This window comes from Lipomyces doorenjongii (genome assembly GCF_038497915.1).
Source record: "Lipomyces doorenjongii strain NRRL Y-27504 unplaced genomic scaffold V1508scaffold_18, whole genome shotgun sequence".
Taxonomy (NCBI): domain Eukaryota; kingdom Fungi; phylum Ascomycota; class Lipomycetes; order Lipomycetales; family Lipomycetaceae; genus Lipomyces; species Lipomyces doorenjongii.
This window is the reverse complement of record NW_027118085.1, coordinates 151414-174293: the sequence shown is the minus strand read 5'-3', so window position 1 is coordinate 174293 and position 22880 is coordinate 151414. Positions and strand designations below refer to the sequence as shown.

The 22880-nt window shown below is 46.0% G+C and overlaps 8 protein-coding genes across 8 annotated transcripts; 5 read left to right on the top strand and 3 right to left on the bottom strand.

The window, feature by feature from the left end:
- The first annotated feature begins 135 nt into the window (after window positions 1-135).
- V1508DRAFT_385027 (mitochondrial carrier domain-containing protein) lies at window positions 136-1885 on the top strand. Its single transcript, XM_066937788.1, has 4 exons — window positions 136-692; window positions 761-890; window positions 971-1118; window positions 1176-1885. The coding sequence occupies exons 1-4, from the start codon at window positions 580-582 to the stop codon at window positions 1709-1711; spliced, it is 927 nt and encodes a 308-aa protein (XP_066796426.1). The 5' UTR covers window positions 136-579; the 3' UTR covers window positions 1712-1885.
- On the bottom strand, window positions 1885-3533 carry V1508DRAFT_415685 (autophagy protein Apg6-domain-containing protein). Its single transcript, XM_066940104.1, has 2 exons — window positions 3197-3533; window positions 1885-3117 (listed from the first exon to the last, which is right to left on the bottom strand). Exons 1-2 carry the CDS (start codon window positions 3360-3362, stop codon window positions 2174-2176), a joined length of 1110 nt encoding a protein of 369 aa, XP_066796425.1. The 5' UTR covers window positions 3363-3533; the 3' UTR covers window positions 1885-2173.
- A 236-nt stretch (window positions 3534-3769) lies between these two features.
- On the bottom strand, window positions 3770-5545 carry V1508DRAFT_432036 (endoplasmic reticulum Oxidoreductin 1-domain-containing protein; the record flags this gene model as incomplete). Its single annotated transcript, XM_066941944.1, has 2 exons — window positions 3770-5353; window positions 5474-5545. 2 exons carry the CDS (start codon window positions 5543-5545, stop codon window positions 3770-3772), a joined length of 1656 nt encoding a protein of 551 aa, XP_066796424.1.
- Window positions 5546-6423: 878 nt separating this feature from the next.
- V1508DRAFT_415680 (uncharacterized protein) lies at window positions 6424-13070 on the top strand. Its single transcript, XM_066940103.1, has 4 exons — window positions 6424-7444; window positions 7505-11391; window positions 11445-11646; window positions 11694-13070. Exons 1-4 carry the CDS (start codon window positions 6697-6699, stop codon window positions 12800-12802), a joined length of 5946 nt encoding a protein of 1981 aa, XP_066796423.1. The 5' UTR covers window positions 6424-6696; the 3' UTR covers window positions 12803-13070.
- Window positions 13071-14154: 1084 nt separating this feature from the next.
- On the top strand, window positions 14155-15603 carry V1508DRAFT_415676 (class II aldolase/adducin N-terminal). Its single transcript, XM_066940102.1, has 4 exons — window positions 14155-14671; window positions 14739-14778; window positions 14829-14981; window positions 15037-15603. The coding sequence occupies exons 1-4, from the start codon at window positions 14532-14534 to the stop codon at window positions 15409-15411; spliced, it is 708 nt and encodes a 235-aa protein (XP_066796422.1). The 5' UTR covers window positions 14155-14531; the 3' UTR covers window positions 15412-15603.
- Window positions 15604-15801: 198 nt separating this feature from the next.
- On the top strand, window positions 15802-18125 carry V1508DRAFT_415673 (Calreticulin family-domain-containing protein). The gene is made up of 3 exons (XM_066940101.1): window positions 15802-16117; window positions 16333-16740; window positions 16793-18125. Exons 1-3 carry the CDS (start codon window positions 15956-15958, stop codon window positions 17948-17950), a joined length of 1728 nt encoding a protein of 575 aa, XP_066796421.1. The 5' UTR covers window positions 15802-15955; the 3' UTR covers window positions 17951-18125.
- Window positions 18126-18758: 633 nt separating this feature from the next.
- V1508DRAFT_432032 (aspartic peptidase domain-containing protein) lies at window positions 18759-20125 on the top strand (the record flags this gene model as incomplete). Its single annotated transcript, XM_066941943.1, has 2 exons — window positions 18759-19270; window positions 19318-20125. 2 exons carry the CDS (start codon window positions 18759-18761, stop codon window positions 20123-20125), a joined length of 1320 nt encoding a protein of 439 aa, XP_066796420.1.
- Window positions 20126-20498: 373 nt separating this feature from the next.
- V1508DRAFT_86749 (uncharacterized protein) lies at window positions 20499-22616 on the bottom strand. Its single transcript, XM_066943081.1, has 4 exons — window positions 22284-22616; window positions 22151-22225; window positions 21344-22097; window positions 20499-21285 (listed from the first exon to the last, which is right to left on the bottom strand). The coding sequence occupies exons 1-4, from the start codon at window positions 22437-22439 to the stop codon at window positions 20873-20875; spliced, it is 1398 nt and encodes a 465-aa protein (XP_066796419.1). The 5' UTR covers window positions 22440-22616; the 3' UTR covers window positions 20499-20872.
- Window positions 22617-22880: the final 264 nt, after the last annotated feature.

The following is a 22880-nucleotide window of genomic DNA, read 5'->3' as shown; positions in this document are numbered from 1 at the left end:
GCGTATTATGGACCGCAACCGCGACAGTCGCTTCTTTAGCACCAGAGGACGACGGTTATGCAGGGGCTCCATGTGACTGGAGATTATTATTATTGAGCAACAGGTTCCCGACGGACAATACTCAATCTAATATGTATTATTTACTATCTTTTGAAGATACAGAATACAATCCGTTTTGTAGAGTTGACTAGTCGAGTGCATAAAGAGGTGCAGTTAATTTGTCCGCTGGCTTTGGCTTAGCGAGGTTCCGGTATCGGCGGAGAGGCTGCGGCAAATCGGCTTACGGCGTCACTTTTTTGCGATGACCAACGCGCTTCCTCGGGCGAGTGCTCGGAGGTTATTTTTCTCCACTGAAATGTGTCGCACCTCAGAATTTATTGTTTAGTTACTAATCAACCAGCCTCTTTATTCGAGTTGCCTCGGACAGTTACAGATACAAACGATTGGGGGAAGAGGAACTGTCACTGACGGAAGCGTAATTGGGAAAGAAAATTTGGCTGTTCAAATAAAAACAGTTGAAGTGCAGGAATTATCCTGTTCCACGTACACATAGAAGGAAAGCATTATTTTCTGGGCTATATGGCAACAACCGAGAAGAAGCAACTGAGTAGTCTCAGCGGCTTTACAGCAGGCGCAATTGCGGCCTGTGGTGCCGTTACTGTTACCAACCCAATCGAAATTGTGAAGACTCGGTAGGGCAGCGCAATCTCACTTTGTGACAGAGTATTTTTCAATTGCTAATATCCGATGGTATTTACAGAATGCAGCTACAAGGTGAACTGCACGCTCGAGGTGAAACAAAGAAGGTGTACACCGGCTTATTTCAAGCCCTTAGGGTCATTTTCAAGAATGAAGGAATTCGAGGTTGGCAACGAGGATTGGGTTCTGCCGTAAGTCTCCCATTATAATACCCTCAGCTATTTGACATGTGTGATAGCTGTATATCACATATTACTTACAAGTTGGATAGTATGTATACCAGGTTGGTCTGAATGGATGCCGACTGGGTTTCTACGAGCCCATCCGAAGGCGCCTGGCCGACTATCTCTTGGGAGATCCTGAGAAGTCAACCCTCGGCATTAATGTGTTCTCCGGCGCTGTCAGTGGCATTATGGGAGGTAAGATCTAATGCATTTACGAACTATGAACTGCAAATTAACACCAAGCCTCTATAGCCATAAGCGGCTCGCCATTTTTCCTAGTTAAGACCAGGATGCAGTCATACTCGCCAGTTTTCCAGGTTGGTACTCAAACCCATTACACTAGTCTTTGGAATGGTTTAAGTTCCATCTACAAGACAGAAGGGTTTGCCGGTCTGTATCGAGGGTGCGGCTCGGCAGTTGTGCGGACTGGATTCGGATCCAGTGTACAGCTTCCTATATATAACTATTGCAAGAGCGTTCTTGAGACGTACAGTATTGCTCAAGGACCAGCTCAGCATCTTATGTCTAGTGCCGTTAGTGGTGTTGGCGTCTGCGTTGTCATGAATCCATGGGACGTTATTATGACCAGAATGTACAACCAGCGCGGCAACCTGTACTCTGGCCTACTGGACTGCTTGGTCAAGACAGTCTCTATAGAGGGACCGCTCGCTCTGTATAAGGGATTCTTTGCTCATTTGATGCGTATTGGGCCACACACAATCTTGACTCTCACATTTATGGAGCAGACGAGAAAACTAATGATGTGGGTCGAGGGTGTTGAAAACTAGACGCATTGCGATTGTATTTACGCTACCTGGTTGAGATAGAAAACTAGTTCATAGAATTGGTGTTTCATTGTAAAGTGCATATAGACCGGCTTTGTCAATGTCGAGTGTCTATGATTACATTGTATGGTTGGGAATAGACCAAATTTTGGGTATTTTGTTTAGTGTATAATAGAGTTTACATTAAGTTTTACCATAATATCCTCATCCTTATTTCAATTCAACCCTTGTTCCAAAATTATATATACATCGGGAATCGCATGAGAACGCACTAGAACGACTAGAACGTCGTTCTGCAGTCATCAATCTATCTCTGCAGAAAGTGTCGAATCAGCTGGCAACTTTGCTAGACTCCTGGACTAGTGGTAATGTAAACACTCCGTGAATCGCAGTCTTCATTTCCTTGACACTCATCTGCGGCCGTGTACTCAGCCAAAAGTAGAATGTAAAATGGTTATTGTTTAACTATCGCCTGCCGGACACGCCCGCCATCCGATCCAGGGCGGCCGACCCGCCCTCGATGGCAAATATATCTGAATATACGTTGGTCTTCTTCAACTTCTCAAGAAGTTCACTGTCATGAGCATACTGCATCTTTACTGCATCTCTCTCGTTCAAGAACTCCTCCAACTCCTGCGAAAATTTGTTCCTTGTGGCCCAAAAGTGTTCTTCCTCACTAGACAACTGCTTCGACTGTTTTTCAAGCTCTTCGATTTCAGCCTCGACTTTCTTCCTTTCCTCTTCAGCCTTGCGTAACTCAGCAATGACTTCCTCTTGTTGCTTTGAGATTTCCGCAAGTTCCTTTTCAGCGGCAGCCTGTTCCTCGGGCGAAGGTGTTTCGCTCTGAACTTGTTTCAAAAATTCAGCATAAGCGTCCCGATCACGGACAATTTCAATGTATTGCTGTTTTAACCCCTCTATCAGCAGCTCCATACACTCTGAACAAATAGGTTGATCCAGATCGGTCTTCGAAGATACTATGTCAAATATTCGATCAGATGTTTTGAACCTATTCGATAAGGAATATTTCTCGGCATCGATGCCATTTTGTTCGTCAGAGTCGCCTCCATTGGCATCCTCTTTGCCGATGCTCGTTGTATCTCGGATCATTGCTTCGTAGCCACCGATTTGTTCATGCCTGTCCTGATTACTTTGCGGCTGCGCATTAACCACTTGAGATTCGGTCAGAAGAACAAATGATTCTGTGGGAATTGTGCTACTGCGGGACAGGTACCCAGACGCACGATGATTCGATGGGCGTCGGGGACGAATAATCAAGTTCGTGTCGCCATTGCTTTTTGTTGCACTCGCACCACTTCTGGCTTGATAATGATCAAGCTGAAGTGACGGATAGCCTTGTTTTACATCTGCTTTCATTTTCAGTTCGTCTCCTCTTACTGGCGCTGAACCTGTAGTAAGTAACTAGAATCAATACAACGCTCTTCTCGCTATATATACGGCCATGGAAAGCAAAATATCTATACATACTTGACAATATCTGATCAAATGCTGACCCGTCCAGGTCAAGCATCGGCTCATGAATGCGAAGGGGAAGACGACATCGCTGACATACTTGAACTTGAGGCGTAGATGCCCCGCTACTGCTCACAACATTGGACGCAGTGCTTGCGTATGCAGATGACGCACTGATCATTGTACAGCTTTCTATTCAGCAAATCCACTTAATTTGCTCCGAGTTGATAGGAAACTCTGAGTGTCTTGTATGGTCGTCGGTTACTGATGGGACATCTGATAAACTGCTTATCCGGCTTGGTGGGAGTTTAAAGCTTTCGTAACCATAACAAATTGTGACGCTTATGGTGTATATGCGCTTACATCGTCGACAGACAGCGAGACTTATTGTATATGCGACAAAGCTCACATGTGAAGACGACCATCCCATTAATCTATCTACAACCACATGTCAACATAATTGAATAACATCATAACACGACAGTCCCTCTCACACATTTATCATGCCCGATTGAAGTGAAATGCTCCAAGACATATATGAACAAAATTGGGCAAAGAAATCTATATACATTAATCCCAAACACCTTCTCATAATTCGTCTTTCCCGCTCTGCATGCGCATGTATCGGTCGTAGTCTTCTTTTTCGATATACACATCTCTACCGACAAATTTCGTCCACTTTTTGTCCGCGTAATGCAAAAAGATTCGCCATAAGTTCTTTGGCAAGTCGACATAGCTCTTTAATATAAACTTAATCGCCTCCCATGCATTATACCATTCATCGTCCCACACACGCTGGTGTGACTTGTTGTTACTGTCCTGCTTGCGATCGGATTCCGTTTCTGAGATTCTAGGTTCCTCTGTCGGGATGCCATCTGGATGGGCCAACATCTCGAGGAACATATTGATGCTGGACACGGACCTGGACAAACGGTCAAATGTGTTGATCAATGCAACCATCTCCATACGCTGTAGTTGAATATTTTGACTCGTACAGTCATCAGGAAGTTCAAAAAGAATCTTGAGTGCCGTCGCATAGCCCGTAACTTGCAACTTGCCCCATAGTCTGCATTTATCACAGCCAGTGCAGTCTATTATCCTTGAGACATTTACAAACCGACTGCGAAATTCTTCCTTCAGTTGTGGCTGATCTCTAAACATTCGCTTGGCGTCAAAGAGGTCAGGAACCGATCTGTCAGCTTCGACGGCAATCCTTAACATCTTGCGCCTGGTATCCGCATCGTATCCTTGTGCGTTGGTACAAAATGTGAAGTCTTCAAGATAGTGCCGCAGTTTTGCAACAGCCTTCGCGACAAGCCCGTAATTAAAATAAACGTTGGCCATTCTGTCCGGAAAGTTGCCAACTCTTTCCATGAAAAGTTCCAGGTTCGGACCCCACTCGCCGGTGTCCGTGTCAAGGTATTCGCTACAAAGGTGTGTCGACACACTTGCGTGCATACCAGAAATAAGTTTGTAAAACACTCGCTTCTCTATACATGTGTTCTCCGAATTAAGTGCCTGTCGGCCGCTCTCGCCCCCTTCACGGATTCGTTGCTTGTTTCCCTCCATTAACGCCTGACCAAGAGGTCGACCAACTGCCGATGAGATCTGCTGAAATGGTTGCGAGACGTACGACGACTGCGAGCTATCTGGAAAGCAGTTCTCGGTGTAGATAGCTTCCCAGACTTTGTTGGCGTGAGGACCCGAATAGCCAGTGTATCGCTCCGGATTATCCACTAATGAAACATACACTCCAGGTCCGTCTGCAGAAACATCTTCCGGAGAACAATAATCCATTGGTCGAGACTGAGGTAGTACCGGGGCATGCAAATCATTATCTCTCACACAACTCTCCTCGGTGTCATCACCAAGAGCGTCATCGAGATCGTCTGATTCAATTGTCGAACCGGCGGATAACAGCCCAAGGTATTCCGACCGCCATATTTCCGGCAAATGGTCTTCGTCGTCTATGGTATCAACTGCACACGCTCGATTTCCGCACATTCCCTCGTCTGCCCAAAATGGACATGGCCGGCCGTAAAGATCTAACCGATAATATTTGAAGAAGTCTGTATTGGTGACAATATCCTGGAGTAATGGTCGCAATTTTTGTGAATTAGCTGTATCGATAGCCGATATGTCATATGAAGACTCAGAAATTTCCTCAATACGCTATAGAAAGCCTTTGTTAGCATCCATATCAACAAGACGCATCGCTTTGACTCCTGAAAAAAAAATAGCATATTGACACGCTGGCAACATCTCCATTACCTCAGCAACTAAGTAACTTACGCTAATAGCACAAGATGCCAATGGAACCAGAAGCCCAATTGCACCAAGATAGGAAACACGTAAAATCCGCATTTTGTGGACAATCTCCTTTTGGCTTAGAAGTCTCCTGGATGGTGTAGCAGGAGGGGATATAAATATTTAAATGCTCATAGGTGGCAGAAATGTCAGCTCGTTCAGAAACGTTCGTGCCGTTGGGACTTCCGCCGAGCATCTGTCGACGTCGTCAAACCTTATCTTTTCTGGATTGCCACCACCAGAATCATCAGCTTAGTTTGACTGATTGCTTTGCAGAACGCGTTAAAACGTAAACCTAAAATTAATCGGAAACTAGACCGTAACCTGTAGAACGGAATCTAGCTGTCGGGGAGATCCGAGTGGACAGTACAAGGGGGAATCTTCGAAATGTCATTTTTCAGGGGTAGGAGTCAGACGTAGATCGTTTATGGCTTCAACTACGGCACAATGGCACGTTTAGGCGGTTTGTCAAAAGGTTCTCAACCTGGCCGGGGATTAGTGGTGGGTTAGTTATTCTGCTTAATAATAGTGTTCGCTGGGTCCGCAAAAGGCATATCCATTGTTTATCGCACTTACCATCATTATTATAAATGACATACGTTATGTGACTGAACCAACTCCATGATAATGAGTGCTATGGGAAAATGGCTGAGTTGGCGCCGGGTCTCCGCTGTGTTATATCAGGTGGTACTGTTCATTCATTTAGCGTGCACGGCTTGTGCCCGTACCGTACCTCCAATAGCAGTGAATCATTTGATAGCCATAGTCCGAGTTCTGTAATCTTCCCTGACTAATCGTAAGCGCAGTATAACATGGGAAGGCAGAAAATATCCCAGTAAATACTTGGCCGATGGTGGGATGACGCGTCGCCGAAGCTTAGTGTCATCATGATATGATATGATATGCCGTAAGCTGGGATTGGTGCTCACGGTGCACAGCTTGTCATTGCACCGTATTACAACACTTGGGCACGGCTGAAATATCTGCAAAACCTTAGATCAAGTCTGTCCAGAAGCATCTATTGCCAACCCGAGTCGGGCAGGACATTATTCCTGTAACCGCCGAAGGTACGTTGCTGGTCTTAAGTAGTTAGCCGTGCGTCGAAACGTGCATCGAAGTCAATCCAGAAGACTCCTCCTTCATATCCATCATCAACTTCCCACTGCGCTACATCTACAACTGTTGTTGTTCACACCGCCATTGCCAACATGGATGGTGTACCTGATGATGATTTAGTCGGCGCTGTGGAGCCGGTGCCGGACTCTATTGTCACGGTCTCAAGACAGATATCCGCCTCGCCTCCGTTCGATAATGACGGGCGTAAGCGACCTCGGACATTTCCATACGCCCGCTTACTTCCTTTTGAAACCGAGTCAGAAAGGGATCGCTTAGTGCATTTGGATCACATTGTTGAGAATATATATATTGCGAGTACTGCTGAGTCGTTATCAGTTGGTAGCTTTCTACATTGGACACGCGAGCTCCGATCATGGCTTCAGCTCAAGTTCGACATGCCTGTCAGCACACGCACGCGACTTGCTGCCATCTATTACGAACTTGCTCTTGCGCAAGGAATGACACTGTCTGCTTGCGAAAAGTTTGCTACAATGTTTGTCCACCTTGCTCAAAAGCGAGCATTTGTCGATCGATCTCAGTTGACTCTTGACTGGCGCCTCCTATTCCGCGAGCTGAAGAAGATCGCGTTTCCGAACCACTGGTCGTCAGCAATCAGACATCACGAGAAAGATTTCGAAAGTCTCACAAAAATGGGTTTTATCGCTCGGCGGTTCTTCACGCCTGAATCAACACTGGAAATCCTAGAGGAAGTCCTGCCATTGTACAACACCTCGCGGCATAATACAGCACATCAGGTTGTCGCTTTGCTTGATGCCCTTCTACCAACGGACGTTGCTCCTGAAGGTTATAATCATCTGTATCCACCAAAGTGGTTGCCTTGTAAGTTATTTTTGGCTACAGCTCGGATGTGATTAGATCTTAACAACATTGCTCTTTCAGCACTATTCCATATCTGGAACCTATACACCCGATCCCAGCAGTACGATCTTATAATGATGGATATCATGTCTCGTCTTGCGCAAGGATCACTCCATGTTGCACATATCCCATTTTCATCAACTGGCATATTCAGCAAAGAACAAACTGCTCTCATGTTTACTTGCGCCTTACGGTTGATTGAAGTTCCAGTTGGCCGGGCAGGCTCTCCGTATTTAGGCACTTTTGATGCTCATCTTGGTGTGTCCAAGTCCGATCATAAACGAAGTCGCAGCGCCCGACCGATTGCCCGCTGGATTATATCGTCATTATCGCCGGAGAGCCTAACTGATCCAGATAGTACCCTACGTGGATTACAAGGGTTGATCCAATGTGTCGAAACGTTCTTTCATCCCTCGAATTCGGGTAGCTGGACAAAGCAGTTGACACAATTGGTTCAGAGCTTAACGGATTTCTTTGTATTACGGTGGAACAGAGAACAGTCAGGAGAATTAGATGTGCCACTTGAGCGGAGACTGACTCCTGAAGTCAGGAGAGAATTTGTTCTTACGCTGAAGGATGTCGTCTTTATGGGAATTCATTCTAAAAGTAACTCAGGCGCGATGAATGCCCAGGTTGCGCTACAATACCTGACTATGCTAGAACCAGACCTCATCCTGCCAACTGCGCTCGCTCAAAGCTATCCGTCGTTACAAGGTCTTGTTGAGACGCATCGAACTATTACATCGTTAAAGACGCTCACGTTACTTTCACAGACGCTCGTCAAGCACAAGCATTCTCGCTTACACGTCACAGCTCTATTAGGATTAGCCATCCCGGGTATCGATGCAAATGATCTCACTAAGACTGTGCAATCACTCGCATTCATCCAGAGTATCGCATCTTATGTTCCATTTGCAGACTTCAGTGAAGGATGTGGACCTGGTCTTGCGATGGAATATATCACAAATGCTATCGACGTACTCGAGAATGAAGACGATGGTCCAGTTGTTCAGCTTTCTGATGAGGATGAACTTACGGTATTGAAGTCTTCTACTGCGACTTTTGGCGAATTTATCACTTCATTCATGGGCCGAATATTCTCACTTCTTGAAAATCTCCCTGATGCAGTCAATTCACGGTCTCGCGCGGCACCGGAGCAGAATGCTGTGAATATGTTGCCGGCAGCATTTTCTGTCGTCCTTGGTGCACTTTCTGATGACTTATTTGATCTTGTGTTGGATAAATATACCGATTTCATTACGGACCACGTCATCCCGCAGGCCTCGGATGCAATGGCGAACCTCATGTCGTGTCTCGCAAAGGCACAACCGGAGCGAACATTTGCGAAGCTTTTCAAAGTACTGGAGGGAAATATTCGAGAAGAGATTGATGAGAATCATGCTGGAACGGCGAAGTCATTTGAGACTGTCCCCAAGGACCGCGCGTTAGTCTGGTATTTGTCCATGTTTCGTAAGGCAGTTTGGACGGCTGGAGACGTGTTGCTGAAATATCGGACAGAGATTATCAATTTGATCCAGTATGTGCGTGATCGTTGCCATGGTGCCGCTAGCGTTCACGCGTCGAATCTGATGCATCATACTATTTATGCTCTTACAAACGTTTACACTTCTGACGGCAGGCTGCTCAATGAGTCTGAGTTTAAGGAGCGCGGATACAATATTTCGGACTGGGGTAGGCAAATCGATGCAACTGAAGGTCTAGAAGTGAAGTGGCATGTTCCTGATCAGGAACAGATTGAATTTGCTGTCGAAGTGTTCGAAACAAATGTGGAACTGTGCATCGAAGAACTGCAAAAATTGATGAGCGCAGGTGCGAGACTGCACAAAGACTGGTCGGAAGAAGTCACGCGGCAGCTTAATTACTTGCGACTGCTTATTTCAGGCGCGGCAGGTTTGTACGATCCGAAAAAGATTGCCACCGCAAATCCTCCAGCTAAGGACCAGGAGTCAAATGGCGACATTGAGATGAAGGACGCTGCAGAAGATGATGGTGAGAAGATGGTGGTGGATCCTGAAAATCGTGTCAATGTCAACGATGAAGACACTCTTCCGATTGATGATGATATGGAGAGCGATGAGGACGATATTGATGGCGAAGATGGAAACGGTGATGGTGAAGGTGACGAAGAGAGTAATCCCATCAAAAAACTTTTTACATATTCCGTGGGCTATTTTTTCAAGGATACGTCGGATCCGTTATACATCAAGGTTCACGATCTTCACGAACGGATTGGGTGGGTTCTTCATGAAGTCCACGACTACCTTCACGTGAACCAGGAGGACGATGTCCATTCGTTAAAGACTCTGGCGTCGGTTTATCGCGTATGGTTTATTGATGTCGGTTCCGAACGCAGTCTGAAACTCCTTGACACCTACATCAGAGCGTATCTAGTAGATGCCCGCATATACAAGGTTTCAGGTCTCCGGAAATGTTATCCTCGGTATCTTCTCACTAAACGGGCATTTATATACCATCTTCAGCGGATCAAGCATAACAATGGTATCCGCGATATGTCTCCACTTGACAGGATATTGTTGCAGGACCTCATGTATGATTCACTCTCCCGATACGCAGAGACTCGACGACAGGCTCAACACTCTCTTGATTCTGCACTCCGCCTGATTTCCGGGGCGAGGGTTTTTCTTGTGCCGAAACTGTTTAAGGAGCTGAACAAGGCAGTTGAGACACAGGAGTATGACCGTGCGAAAGGTGCGATGTACACTTTAAATATGCGAGGACTGTACCGATTTACAGCCAGAGACCCGAGGTTTTTCGTCAAGTTTGCTCTTTCTTTACTGAAGGCGACAAAGGCGGATAAGCCGTCTATCCACGAACTGGCACGTACATTACTGGTCTCATTTGTAGTAATATCGCGGGCCTCTCCAAAGCAAGTTTACTACAGCGATCACTTTGATGAATATCTGGCTCAAATTAAGCCGGAAGTGGATTTGTCAGAGACCCAGCAAGCCTTCAACAAGAAGAACTTGAAGAAATGGCAGGACACTCTAAAGAGCGTACAGGTCTTAGAGCAGGAGCTGATTCAGCAATACAAGGAAGAGCAGCATTGGCGAATTACGTTTTTGATCACCACACTGTTAATTGGAGGCATGACGATCTTAAATCCGGTTATTCCCCAAGATCTTGGTGAACTCTATGTCAAAGGTGCTATTGATTCGCATCCACATTTGCGGTTTTTGCTTGTACAAGGTGTCTTGCGATTGATAAACATTATCTTTTGCAGAGGTCTCTGTGGCAATGATCTCAAAAAGTTAGTTCAGGAGGATTTCAAAGACATTGACACCGTTTATGTCACTGTTAACCGCGGCGATCCTGATTTCTCAGAAAAGTTCATACAGGATCTAAACGATGTCAATGCTCCATACTACCGTGTGGACAAAGATCGTCCAGGATGGCTTGTGTGGGGCAAGGATTTCCAGGCCGAACTTCATCCTGGACAGAGACTAATGCCTGATTTCGTGGAAGAAGATAAGAGCCAATTGCAGCGAGCAGGTTCCGCTATTGATGTTGAGTGGTTCTCGACATTCTGTGACCTTCTTACCCAGGAACCTCGTTCTGATCAGGACAGTTTCCGGATTATTTATGCCATGTTTGGCATGATGGTGTTCATGATGGTTTATGAAGGGTATACTGTTCTTACATGGGACCAGGCCTTGGAGAAAGTTGCTGAAGTATACGGTAACGGTGAGGATAAGAATCACCATCGTGCAACAGCAGAGCTATTGGGAGGTATGTTGGCAAACACGAAGTCTACAGACTACAGCGAGAAGGCAAATGCTTTTGCCATCAAAATTTTTGATAACGTGGTCGATGAGTCGTTGACTCCTGAGAATTTGGCTTATTGGACTAGACTTGTTTCATTTTTGACAGTAAGCAATGACTTCTTTGTTAATGTTCGAATACGTTCTGATTTGAGTTTTAGCCAATGACGGATCCGAGATCAAATTTGCCGATTATGAAGAAGATCATGAGTGTTCGCGTCGATGTTAATTCGAATGCTGCGTTCAAGGAGAGCTCTCGTATCTCTTTGCTGCGCCACTTTTTGTCTCAATTAACTTGGAGGGTGGATGGTGATCAACAGATTGTGGAGGATTTTCTGGCACACCTGGATCACAGTTATAAAGGTATAAGCGTTTGCGTTGTCGCGAGAAAAATACTAATGGTCCTCTAGGTGTACGCGAGGAAATCGGACGTACTTTAGGTCTCATTCCGCGTAACAGCTACTATGAATCATTCAGAGACGTCCCTACATTCATTGAATACAATTATAACGCTGGATCACTTGGCGTCATTCCATATCAGCCTACGCAAGAGCAGACGACTGTTGTGGAGAATGTATTTAATCAGTTAGCAATTTGGAGGAACGAACGGCAACCGTTACAGGAGACGTCGTCGTACACTAACGGTAGTAAAACAGTGATGCTATGGTTTTCTGCATGGTTGCAACAGCCCTGCTGCACACAACTAGTGCCATACTTCCCGAAAATAATCTTACCAGAGTTGCTAAATTTGTTAGATATTAAGGAGGATACGGAAGTCACGTCGCTCGCGGTTTCGATATTCAAGCAGTTTGGAAATGTACCATGTCCACCCCATTTGCTGGAAAACATTATTGCCGGTATTGTGGAGATTGCGACAACGTCAAATACATGGCACCAGCGTCTCCGTGTACTTGCGGTCGTTCAAGTGTTCTATTTCCGTCAGTTATTTTTGCTATCTTCTAAGAGTAGAAGGGTTTTGTTCGATTGTGTATCGCAACTGCTATCGGATCCCCAGCTTGAGGTTCGTGATACTGCGGCGACCACGTTATCGGGAATGATACGTTGCTCACCGGTTACGTTTCGAAACAGTGCTATCAAGAAACTTCAGAAGCAGTTCACGAAAATGCTGCAGGATAATCAGATGCCCGGCCGTCCGCCTCGCGGGAGCAGTAGTGCGCTGCCTTCAGCGTCCGCGTCTCCATCCGGCATAGGGACGCCGAATGGTAACAGCGAGTATAACGCGGCCATAGTACTTCGACACGCTGCGGTGTTAGGTCTGAGTGCTCTAGTGCAAGCATTCCCCTACCAATCACCGCCTCCAAAATGGATTCCGGGGGTTCTCGCCACACTCGCAAATAAGGCTGCCAATGATCCAGGCATGGTAGGCCGAAGTGTTAAGACAGCATTAGGTGAATTCAAGAAGACTAGACAGGACACATGGCATGCGGATGTGAAAGTATTTGAAAAGGATCAGTTGGAAGATCTAGAGGGCGTACTATGGAGAAGTTACTTTGCATAACGTCTTTATGCAATGTATCAAGGCATAGTGGGAAATTCCGTGACCAGTACATGTGTTTAGTCGTTGCGGATGCTACGTTATTGTACATATAACATTACTACCACCGTTGTAGCAAAGAAGTTTTGGACTGACTGTAAATAATATTTCGTTGCCGACTGTCATGATTAATAATTTTGGTACTAGGGAGATCTTTTGTCATAGCCAGTGACGCGTGATCTGAGCCATCGGACTCTAATGGCATCAAGCCTTGCTATAACTACTATTACCCATTTCTATTGGTTTTGTTAATTAATATGCCTGCTTTGGTTGTTAGACCTGAAAACCTTGGAAATTTGGAAACCCTGATGGTCTAATTTGCGCTCAATTGTTTGAACAATTGCGGCCAGAAATTAAGTGTTCTGTAACTTTTGGAGGCCTAAACTAGTCCTTAAACAGGGTACTTAATGTCGTCCTCATATCGGTCCTAAATCTGAAAAGGGCAAATATCAAAAATGCCGCCAAAATCTTCATAATGTCAAAAATGGCCCTGCGAACGTATCTGTGGTACCCTCTCCAGGGTTAGGGACTCTGTGCCACTAGGAATCCTAAAAGGAGTAAAATCGTCTCGTCGCGTCGCGTTGGAAAGTTGGTAAGACATACCAGCGCACACTTATCTTCAGTTCAGAAAATAGGCTACAGAGAAAATGATAGCAATCAGTAGCAGAGCAGGATAACGGCTTGTAGGCATTGAGCTTGCACATAAATAGTCCTCGTCAATCCCTCTTGGGCTGCAACTTAGTCTAACCACTAAAACGTGCAGATTGCAAACCACCCACCATACTTCACATAGTGTTTCGACTCAGTCTCATATCGTCTTTCACTAAAATAGCTATTTTCAATAGGAGATCTCTTCCCAATATCAAATTCAAGCATGAGATGCAGACAAATGCCATCCAGCAGAGGTACCAATACATTACTGTCCAATCGAATACAACTCGAGTCTGGCTGAATTGTAAGGAAGTAGGCTGTCCTTGGAACTTGCGTGCAAGCAGAGTGAAGGATAACCACCTCTTTAAGATTTACTCAATCAATCGTGTTCATAGTTGCAATCAGGTCGTGTAGACAAACAGACACGCGAATAAACGGTGGGTTAAGGTCTATTAAGGCGAGATCGAGAGAAAGAAGAACCCAGACCAGTCCACTTGAGAGAGGATGTTCATCTCGATCACGGGGTGAAAATCGACTATCTTGTGTCCTGAAATGGATAGCTTCGCAAAGCTTCCATTTTAAGAGTTTGTTGCGTTGTTTTGTTATGTGTATTATTTACAATTTTACCTTGACCAATACCGTATTAGTGCAAACTTATTACTGAGGAAAAAATTGATTACAAGGTTTAGTGCAAAAATTATTTCGTGGGTACGGCGAGTACTGGTGAAGTGGCCATTTTCTATATTATGAAAAGTTTGACGGCTATTTTTGATATTTGCCCAAACTGAAAATCAACTTGCTCCTTTTGAGCCGTGTCGTTTTTGCACGTGTTCCGATTTCTGCAGAAAATGACATCTCACAGAGATGAGCCGCACGAAGTGCTAAAATCATGTCTCGGTTGCGTCATTGTGTCGCAAAAGGGCTGCTTGTAACAAACATTGCTCTTATAACCGGCAAACAACTTTCATCTAATTTGAAGCACGAACTAGCATATTTTGCGTTGAAAGATTCGATATTGTGGCTACGTTTTAATTAATAAAAAATGTCGAATGCTAATGCTGATTCATTGGTGGCTTCACACGACCCAAATCACCCTGCAAATTTGATCTGCGAGTTGTGCAGACTATTTTACAATAATGGATGGGTCACAGGAACTGGCGGTGGTATCAGTATTCGAAAAGGGTATGCGACTTTGAAGTTTTTTTTGGAAGGGGTTAACAGGGAAGGTGGTAGCTGATCAATTTCTTAGAGATCATATTTTCATTGCTCCATCAGGAGTTCAGAAGGAGGTGAGTAATCCTCGATAAATCGCGCGGAATTACGTCAACAATGGTCTTAGCGAATGCTTCCAGACAACATGTTTGTCATGGATTTAGAGACGAAGGAATATCTCCGTGTGCCCAAGTCTCTCAAGCCGTCGGCCTGTACGCCGCTCTTCCTGGCTGCGTATACAAATCGGAATGCGGGAGCGTGCATTCACACCCACTCACAGGTATGTTCGGCAGTACTGATATAGGAGCATGGATATGCAGGTAACGATGGAATAGAATGCGGTTCTTATTTCGCTGTTATATGACAAGGTGTTTACAATTGCCAATATCGAGCAAATCAAAGCTCTTCCAAAACTCACTGAGCCAGGCTACCTTGGTTTCTTCGACACCCTCACTATTCCTATCATTGAAAATACCGCGCACGAGGAGGACTTGAAGGACTCGTTGGAGCAAGCGATCAATGATTATCCCGCCACGACAGCGGTTCTGGTTCGTCGGCATGGCATCTACGTGTGGGGAGAGACTGTGTGGAAGGCAAAGGTGTACAATGAGGCGATTGATTATTTGCTGGAGTTAGCTGTTAAGTTGCGACAGCTGGGAGTCCCGCCTGATGGTGCGATTGGATCCGAGAGAAACACACGAGTCGTGTAAATATTTAAATTGTGAAGAACGGTGACTAAAATTATATACCTGAATAAGTCTGTTGCTTGGACATCTGCATTATTGCTGGAATATATTTCACAAGCTATACAGAATATATTTCTACAATGACTGCACAGCATAGGTAGTCTTGTAGAACAAATCCTGAAAGATATAAAATTACTTAGTTGGAATAAACCTAGCATGTTGACAGCTAGGGACAATCCACCATGGGCTCACTAATTATTAGACACAGAAAGTCAATAAGTGATAGCTGCAGCGAGGCATTTAGTCAGAACTGTTAAGAAAAAGTGAACACGGGAGTGAACTAAGTGCGGCGTGACGATACAGATTCGCTGCAAGTGTGATTTGACTGTGTGGATAGCGCATATGACGCGAGCGGCTGAGAAGAAGTTGCCAGGTGTCAACTTTCCCTCTGCCCCGCTACTTTATGATCTGGAGCTGCAATAGCTACTAATTCCGCGTGCTTCTTTACCCCGTTGCCCAAGACCACATTCTATTTTCACCTGTCTCCACCACTGATCCAACATCCAAAATGCGCGGACTTGTCAGCTATTCGCTTTACGTCTTCTGCCTGTGCCTAGCGCTTAACGGCGCTCATGCCCAGGAGCCCGATATCATGATCGAGGACATTCTCGACTCCCCTGAGAATGTCGCTGAGGACCAGGGGGCCGCCGTCGAGCACCCTGATTTCGAGGTAAGGTCCTTTGACACTTTTTGTGATCTTGATGTCGCCGGGTGCAGTGTATATTATGACTACAAATTGAGTGGTTTATGATTGTCATGCGCATTTTTGATCGTGGTAACCTTCTCGGATCGTGCTGTTCATGATCCAGACCACGATCCAGCATTCGCGGCACGATATTGCTTATTTCAATAGTAGGATTCGAGAAATACTAACTTTGCGGATAGCCGTATTCGGCGTCCAACGCCGTTTTTTGGGAACAGTTCACTGAGGGCTGGCGCGAGCGATGGAAGGCGTCTAACGCTAAGAAGAGTGGCAGCGAGGAGTTCTCGTACATTGGTCGATGGGCCGTCGAGGAACCTACAGTCTTCCCTGGCCTTAAAGGTGACAAAGGCCTTGTCGTCAAGGACAAGGCTGCTCATCACGCCATCACAGCCAAGTTTGTTGAGCCACTCGACAATACTGACAAAACACTCGTAGTTCAGTATGAAGTTAAACTGCAGAATGGTCTCGAGTGTGGTGGTGCTTACTTGAAACTTCTTACGGAGGACGAAACCCTTCATGCCGAGGAATTCTCAGATAAGACTTCCTACCAGGTCATGTTTGGTCCCGACAAGTGCGGTGCTACCAATAAGGTTAGTGTCAGGTGTATAGGATATATAGTCTGCGACGCTAATAATTGTCTAGGTCCATCTCATTATTCGCAGGAAAAGTCCTATTACAGGCGAGTATGAAGAGAAGCACCTCATCGGTGGTCCTCGCGCCTCGGTCAACAAGCTCTCCAACCTTTACACTCTCATCCTTAACCCAGATCAGACCTTCGAGATTCGAATTAACGGCGCCACTTCTATTGCTGGCTCTCTCTTGGACGACACCACCTTTAACCCTGCGTTCAGCCCTCCTAAGGAAATTGAAGACCCCGAGGACTCTAAGCCGGATGACTGGGTTGATGAGGAAACCATACCCGATCCAAGCCAAGCAAACAAGCCAGATGACTGGGATGAGGATGAGCCATATCAGATTCCAGATCCTGACGCAGTTAAGCCTGAGGACTGGGATGAAAGCGCCGAGGAATTCATTTCCGACCCTGAGGCTGAGAAGCCCGAAGACTGGGATGACGAAGAGGATGGCGAGTGGATCCCTCCTTTGATTGCTAACCCGGAGTGTGAGGAACACGGATGCGGTATTTGGACTGCTCCTTCTATTCTCAATCCCAAGTTCAAGGGCAAGTGGGTCCAGCCTCGAATCGCAAATCCTGACTACAATGGGCCTTGGAAGCCACGCAGCATCGCCAATCCTGGGTACTATGAGGATTATAAGCCCTCTGATCTGGAGCCTATTGGCGCTATTGGTTTCGAATTGTGGACAATGCAGAATGACATTCTTTTTGATAACATTTACGTTGGACACTCGTTGGAGGAGGCTGAAAAGATCGGTAACGCTACTTATATTGTGAAGTTTGAGGTTGAACAGGCGGAGGAAAAAGCGTCTCGTCCTAAGGTCGAGGAGCCTGCGGGCCCTCTCACTACATGGGAGCAGTTCAAGGAGGATCCGATCAACTTCTCTATTCAGCAAACTAAGATGTTCTACACTTTCTTCCAGCGCGATCCTATCTTCGCTGTCCGTACCTACCCTGAGACTGCTGCGGTGCTCGGTATTGCCATCGTAACTGTATTGTCCATCTTCTTCGGTACTCTCTTGACATTGTTTTCCAGCAAACCTTCCCCAGCACCTCCTAAGGCTGCGAGCGAGTCTGCGACCAAAGCTGAGACTGAGACTGTCGCTGAGAGTGCGGATGCCACACCCACGGAGACCACTGCGAAGAGACGGACGAAGAAGAACTAGACCGTGTATGACGGTTGAGTTGTCGTGTTGTCTGATTTGTACGCAAAGTTGAGTGATGTGGCGGGATCTAAAATTCAGAGAAGAGCTAAAAGATGTTTATTACGAATTTGCAGTGTGACGCTTTGTTCAAATGTAATTAGTCTCCAAATAAACTCCAAAATAAAAGTTATCAACATGGTCGCTGTACACATGCCAGAGCTGAATTGACACGCCATTGCCAGAAGTACTTACAGGATGACATCGTAGGAGTGGTGTACCTAGCATGTTGGAACGAGGGGGTATGCAGCTCTATACGACTTCAGGGCAAGTTCAAGATCGCGCCACGTCAGTCTATTCGAAAGGCAGCGCAATGCCACTGACTAACACGCATGAAATATGAAAGGCCTTCCTGTTGGACACTTGCAATGATGTCGAAGTCAAAAACTTGCACGGTACCAGACGTGGCGCAGCAAGACTTCAGGAGAAGAAAGGTGGCTTGGTTGGTATTGGCCGCTAGTAGCGGCGATATTTTCAGGGGTCACTCAAATAAGCCGCATGAGGCTCCCATCGTGGCTTGCAGGTTGCCTGTTTGAGACTCGCGCCCTGCCGACGTCGAGACTTCCCGTAATTCGTAATGCATCCACGAGTCCTGCTGCAAATTCTGGGCATATATAGAGGATCTCAATCCAATGGCATGTGTTCGTTGCAATGTCACTCATCACCTCCGAAGTAGGTGACCTTCTCAGCATCCATAGCAACCTCAGCAATGGTTCAGCTATATATCACCGCTGCCATCGCTCTCGCCAGTGTCAGCAGTTTCGTTTCTGCAATGGTGATTTCTTTTCCGTTGACGCAGCGTATAGCGACCCGTGTCGATCACCTGCACATGGTAGTCCCGCAGCAATTTCGACGCCAAAGTCATCAGTATTTATCTGACCAGCAACCGTTTGCTAAGACATACAATGAAGACGAGCCACCACTGGGACCTAATTCTGTTAGCATCACTCACCGCTTTGCAGCTTACACAGTCGCTGTTGGTATTGGGACACCTCCTCAGATGCAATCGTTGCTCATTGACACGGGCAGCTCCGATTTGGTGGTCTTTTCGTCGGCAAGCCAGCAGTGTAGAGCTTCGCCCTGGGGTTGTGGAGGTGGCTATAACCCACTTGCGTCTTCAACTTCCGAAAACTTGGAAAAGTCGTTTGTCTTTGGGTTCGGCAATCAGTCTGATACCGCGCGAGGCTCGTTTGTGAGGGATGATATGCTACTGGGAGATTACTTGGTTAGGGGACAACAGTTTGCTCTAGTCGAAGACTCGATTTTGGACTTTGACATTGAAGGGTATGCCTTTATTTGTTAACAGCTTTAGCGATTACTAATTTCTACAGAGTTCTCGGTCTGGGGTACAAATCTATGCAGCAGGCAGAAGTAAAGTACGAAACTGTAGCATCAAAGCTTTACTCCTACGATGTGAATCCCAAGCCCATTTATTCGCTCTATCTCGACTCGAGACACGGTCACGAGCGACCAGGTCAAAAGTCAGAAAAGCCATTCCAGCCAGGAATTACAAGCATCTCTGAAAATTCCTACTCTTTGCCAAAGGCTTCGCTAGATCTCGGATTCATTGACGATCTGAAACACTTTGGAGACTCGATGACGTTTATCCCATGCACCAGTAAGCATGAGTTTTCCGTTGCATTAAGTGACATTACTGTTTCCAGTTTCAGCACCTCCAAGTCAGTCTCGCTGGTAGATAAGAAGGGCAGCGAAATGCTCAACGTTCTTCTCGATTCAGGCACGATAGGTATTATTATCACGGACAATATCGCCGACGCCATCGCGCGCCGAATTTCGCCACTTGCTGCATATGACAATTCGCTGCCTGGCTACCGACTACCATGCTCATCAATCCCTAATACCACAGGCGGTTACTTCGAATTCACGTTCTCTATCGACCAGACTATTGCACTCACCAAGTCGAAGACCGTAAAGGTCGCATTCTCGGAACTATGTAGAGAATTGAATACGACGTCTCATACTCCAGACGACAAGAAGTGTATGCTAGATATTGTCCGTGAATCGACATACGGTATAGGAAACATTTTGGGAACGGCGTTTTTGTCGTCAGTCTATGCTGTCTTCGATGTTGAAGAGCATCGGGTTGGCATCGCGCAGGCGTCCTATTACAACATGTGAATTTCTAGATCATTAACTTCAATTTTATTAATCGGCGTACATGAGACCCTTCTGGTGCATTGGTTATGAGCATTATTTGGTATGGCAATTGTACAATATAGTGTATAGGTATAGAGAATATATAGATTTAAAGTAGGCCGCCCCTTACAAAAAAGTATATATAACAATCGGACGATGAGAAGCCTACAAGATACCGCAACCACAAGACAAAAGTCTGTAAACAAATACAAGATACAAATACAAAGCAATATAATACGTCAATATGAATGTAAAAGGTAAAATAAAAAATACAAGAAGCAAATGATGTCAAACATACAAATAGAACAATGTGCTACATACAAAATAGAAGGATATACCACAAAAACACATTGCACATACAAAAAACTTATAAATACTAAGATAGACAATGACTTCCCATATTACATATGACGTAACTTTTCCTTCCCAAATTTTGTGTGTATCCCTGTAGACATCAAACTGGACTGCCTCTACCCTTTTGCAATAAATGAGCGACGAACATTAATACAAAAAGTCAAAATAAAACAAAAGCAGACACAAACCGTCGATGATTGTGGCTCGTACAGATCTAATGCTCTTTTTGTACATCCATCCATCCCTCCATCCGTCCATCCACCCCAGTAAGGTACCTTTCATTGCAGCCCGCAAAACCTTACACAAGTGTGGAGTCAAAGCGCGGTCGAGACCTAGTCAACTAAGATCTCGATACAACCACTTTTCGCTGTTATCTTACTGCTTACCAGCGGCAGCTGCACCAGATCTCTTGCCGCCGTTGGCATTACGGTTCCTATTTCTGTTCTCAGCTTGGGCATTGGCATTGTTCGCAGCGGTCGCTTTCCGACGATCACCGTCCGCACGACCACTTTGAGCATTACGCACTGGCCGGTCGCCATTGGCTCTGTTACTACCAAAGTTTCCGCCACGACGACGCTCTTCGATGTATATGGTCTGCTCCCCAACTACGACAGTATGAGCTTCGAGCGCGGTCTTCAGAGTTGCAGCATCAGCGTAATCGATGAACGCGCAACTCTTCTGGCGATTGACTTCGAAGTGCTTGAGAGGACCGAACTGAGACAGAGCATCTCTAAGAGCCTTGTCGTTCACCTTGTCATTAATTCCTTTGATATACGCTGAGTGATATTCTAATCTTTGTTAATCATTGCATACGCGTGGCACATGAAGCACTTGTGGATAACATACCCGACTTCTTCTTCTCGTCAGCAGGTTTAGCTACCGGAGCAGGAGCGGCCTTCACCGGCTCCGGAGCAGCGGCAGGGGCTGCCGGGGTAGCATTAGGAGTAGCGGTAACTGCAGCACTGCGCTTAGCAGCAAGAGCGGCCCACGAGACAGGACCCGAAGGAACAGCAGGAGCAGGAGCGGTTTCTGACTGAACCTCAAGTTCCGGCTCAGGAAGAGGAGCAAGTGGAACAGGAGGAACCTCATCGACCTGCGACTGCTCAGGCGGAACTTCGACAGCGGGCTCAGCCTCTTCCACGATGAAAACACCGGGAGATTCGGAGTCGACGCTGTGAGACGCAAAGTTCTCCTGAATAGTGGCCTCGTCCTGTTCGACAGACTCCGGTCCAGGTGTGTCGCTTGAAGGAACATGCAATGGCTCCTGAGCGTGAGTAGTCTGAGGGCCAGCAAAACTTTCGCCATAGTCATCAGTAATGGCAGGAACAGCAGCCTCCTCGATTGGAAGCTCTTCTTCGTCGTAGTCGCTGCCGACATCCTCCTTCAAGAAACGGAAAATGTCGTTCAAGACGAAATAGCCGGACTTCTGCTCAGCCAGGAAGAACGTCTGGACAAATTTCTGTGAGGGGACGCCGCGGTTAGACATCTCACCCAAGACTTGGATAACAAGGCCACCATTGGTCGAAGGCTGAGAATCAACATTGGACACGAGAACCTTGCAATCCTGGAAACCAAGCTCCATGATCTTCTTGTTGATTTGCTGGTCATGACATCAGCATCGATTCGTTTGCTGAGATCAAATAAAATACGCACCTGCTGGCCTACCAAAGCAGAGACTCTCTCGCCTTCGTTGCCATGGACCATGATGGACTTTCTTGTATAGAATTGCTGTGAGAAGAGGAATATTAGATCATGCTTGAACTTCACATATAATGGGTCACCTTACGTGTAAACGGTGGGGCTCCTTGTTCATATATGTATAGTACGACTGCACAAACAGCCATCCGACCTCTTCCTGAGAAATCGCATCCGGTTCCTTCTCGGTGGCTTCGACCGCGGTCGCGCCGTTTGTCTCAACGTTGTCGACAGTAGATCCACTCATTATGAATTAACTATTGGGCGAGAAGTATATACAAAAATAAATGCAAGTAGTAGACGCTATTAACAGTATTGCCGAACCGATAATTATGTAGCACTTGCGGGCAGAACTTGACTTTCTGTGTTTGTTCACCGTATTCTCGGCAATTTGCTACTTCTGAACAAGCGAATGCAGTTACGTAAGCAGAATGCCAATCGCGATACTAGTGTCGATTATAGTAATATGCCAATACTCGTTTCGTAGAAGACTCTAGTTCGTGTGATATGAGCGAATGGTGATGTAGCGTCGAGACTGCCCTGAATATCCGGACAGATGTTAGCAACGACTCGTCCACATCGACCGCTACACTCAGAACCAGGCAACCGCCAACCAGAGCCAAAACTAGAGAACAAACACTCACTATCAATTGTTGGAAGCACGTTCCGTCGAGGATGGTAGACTAGA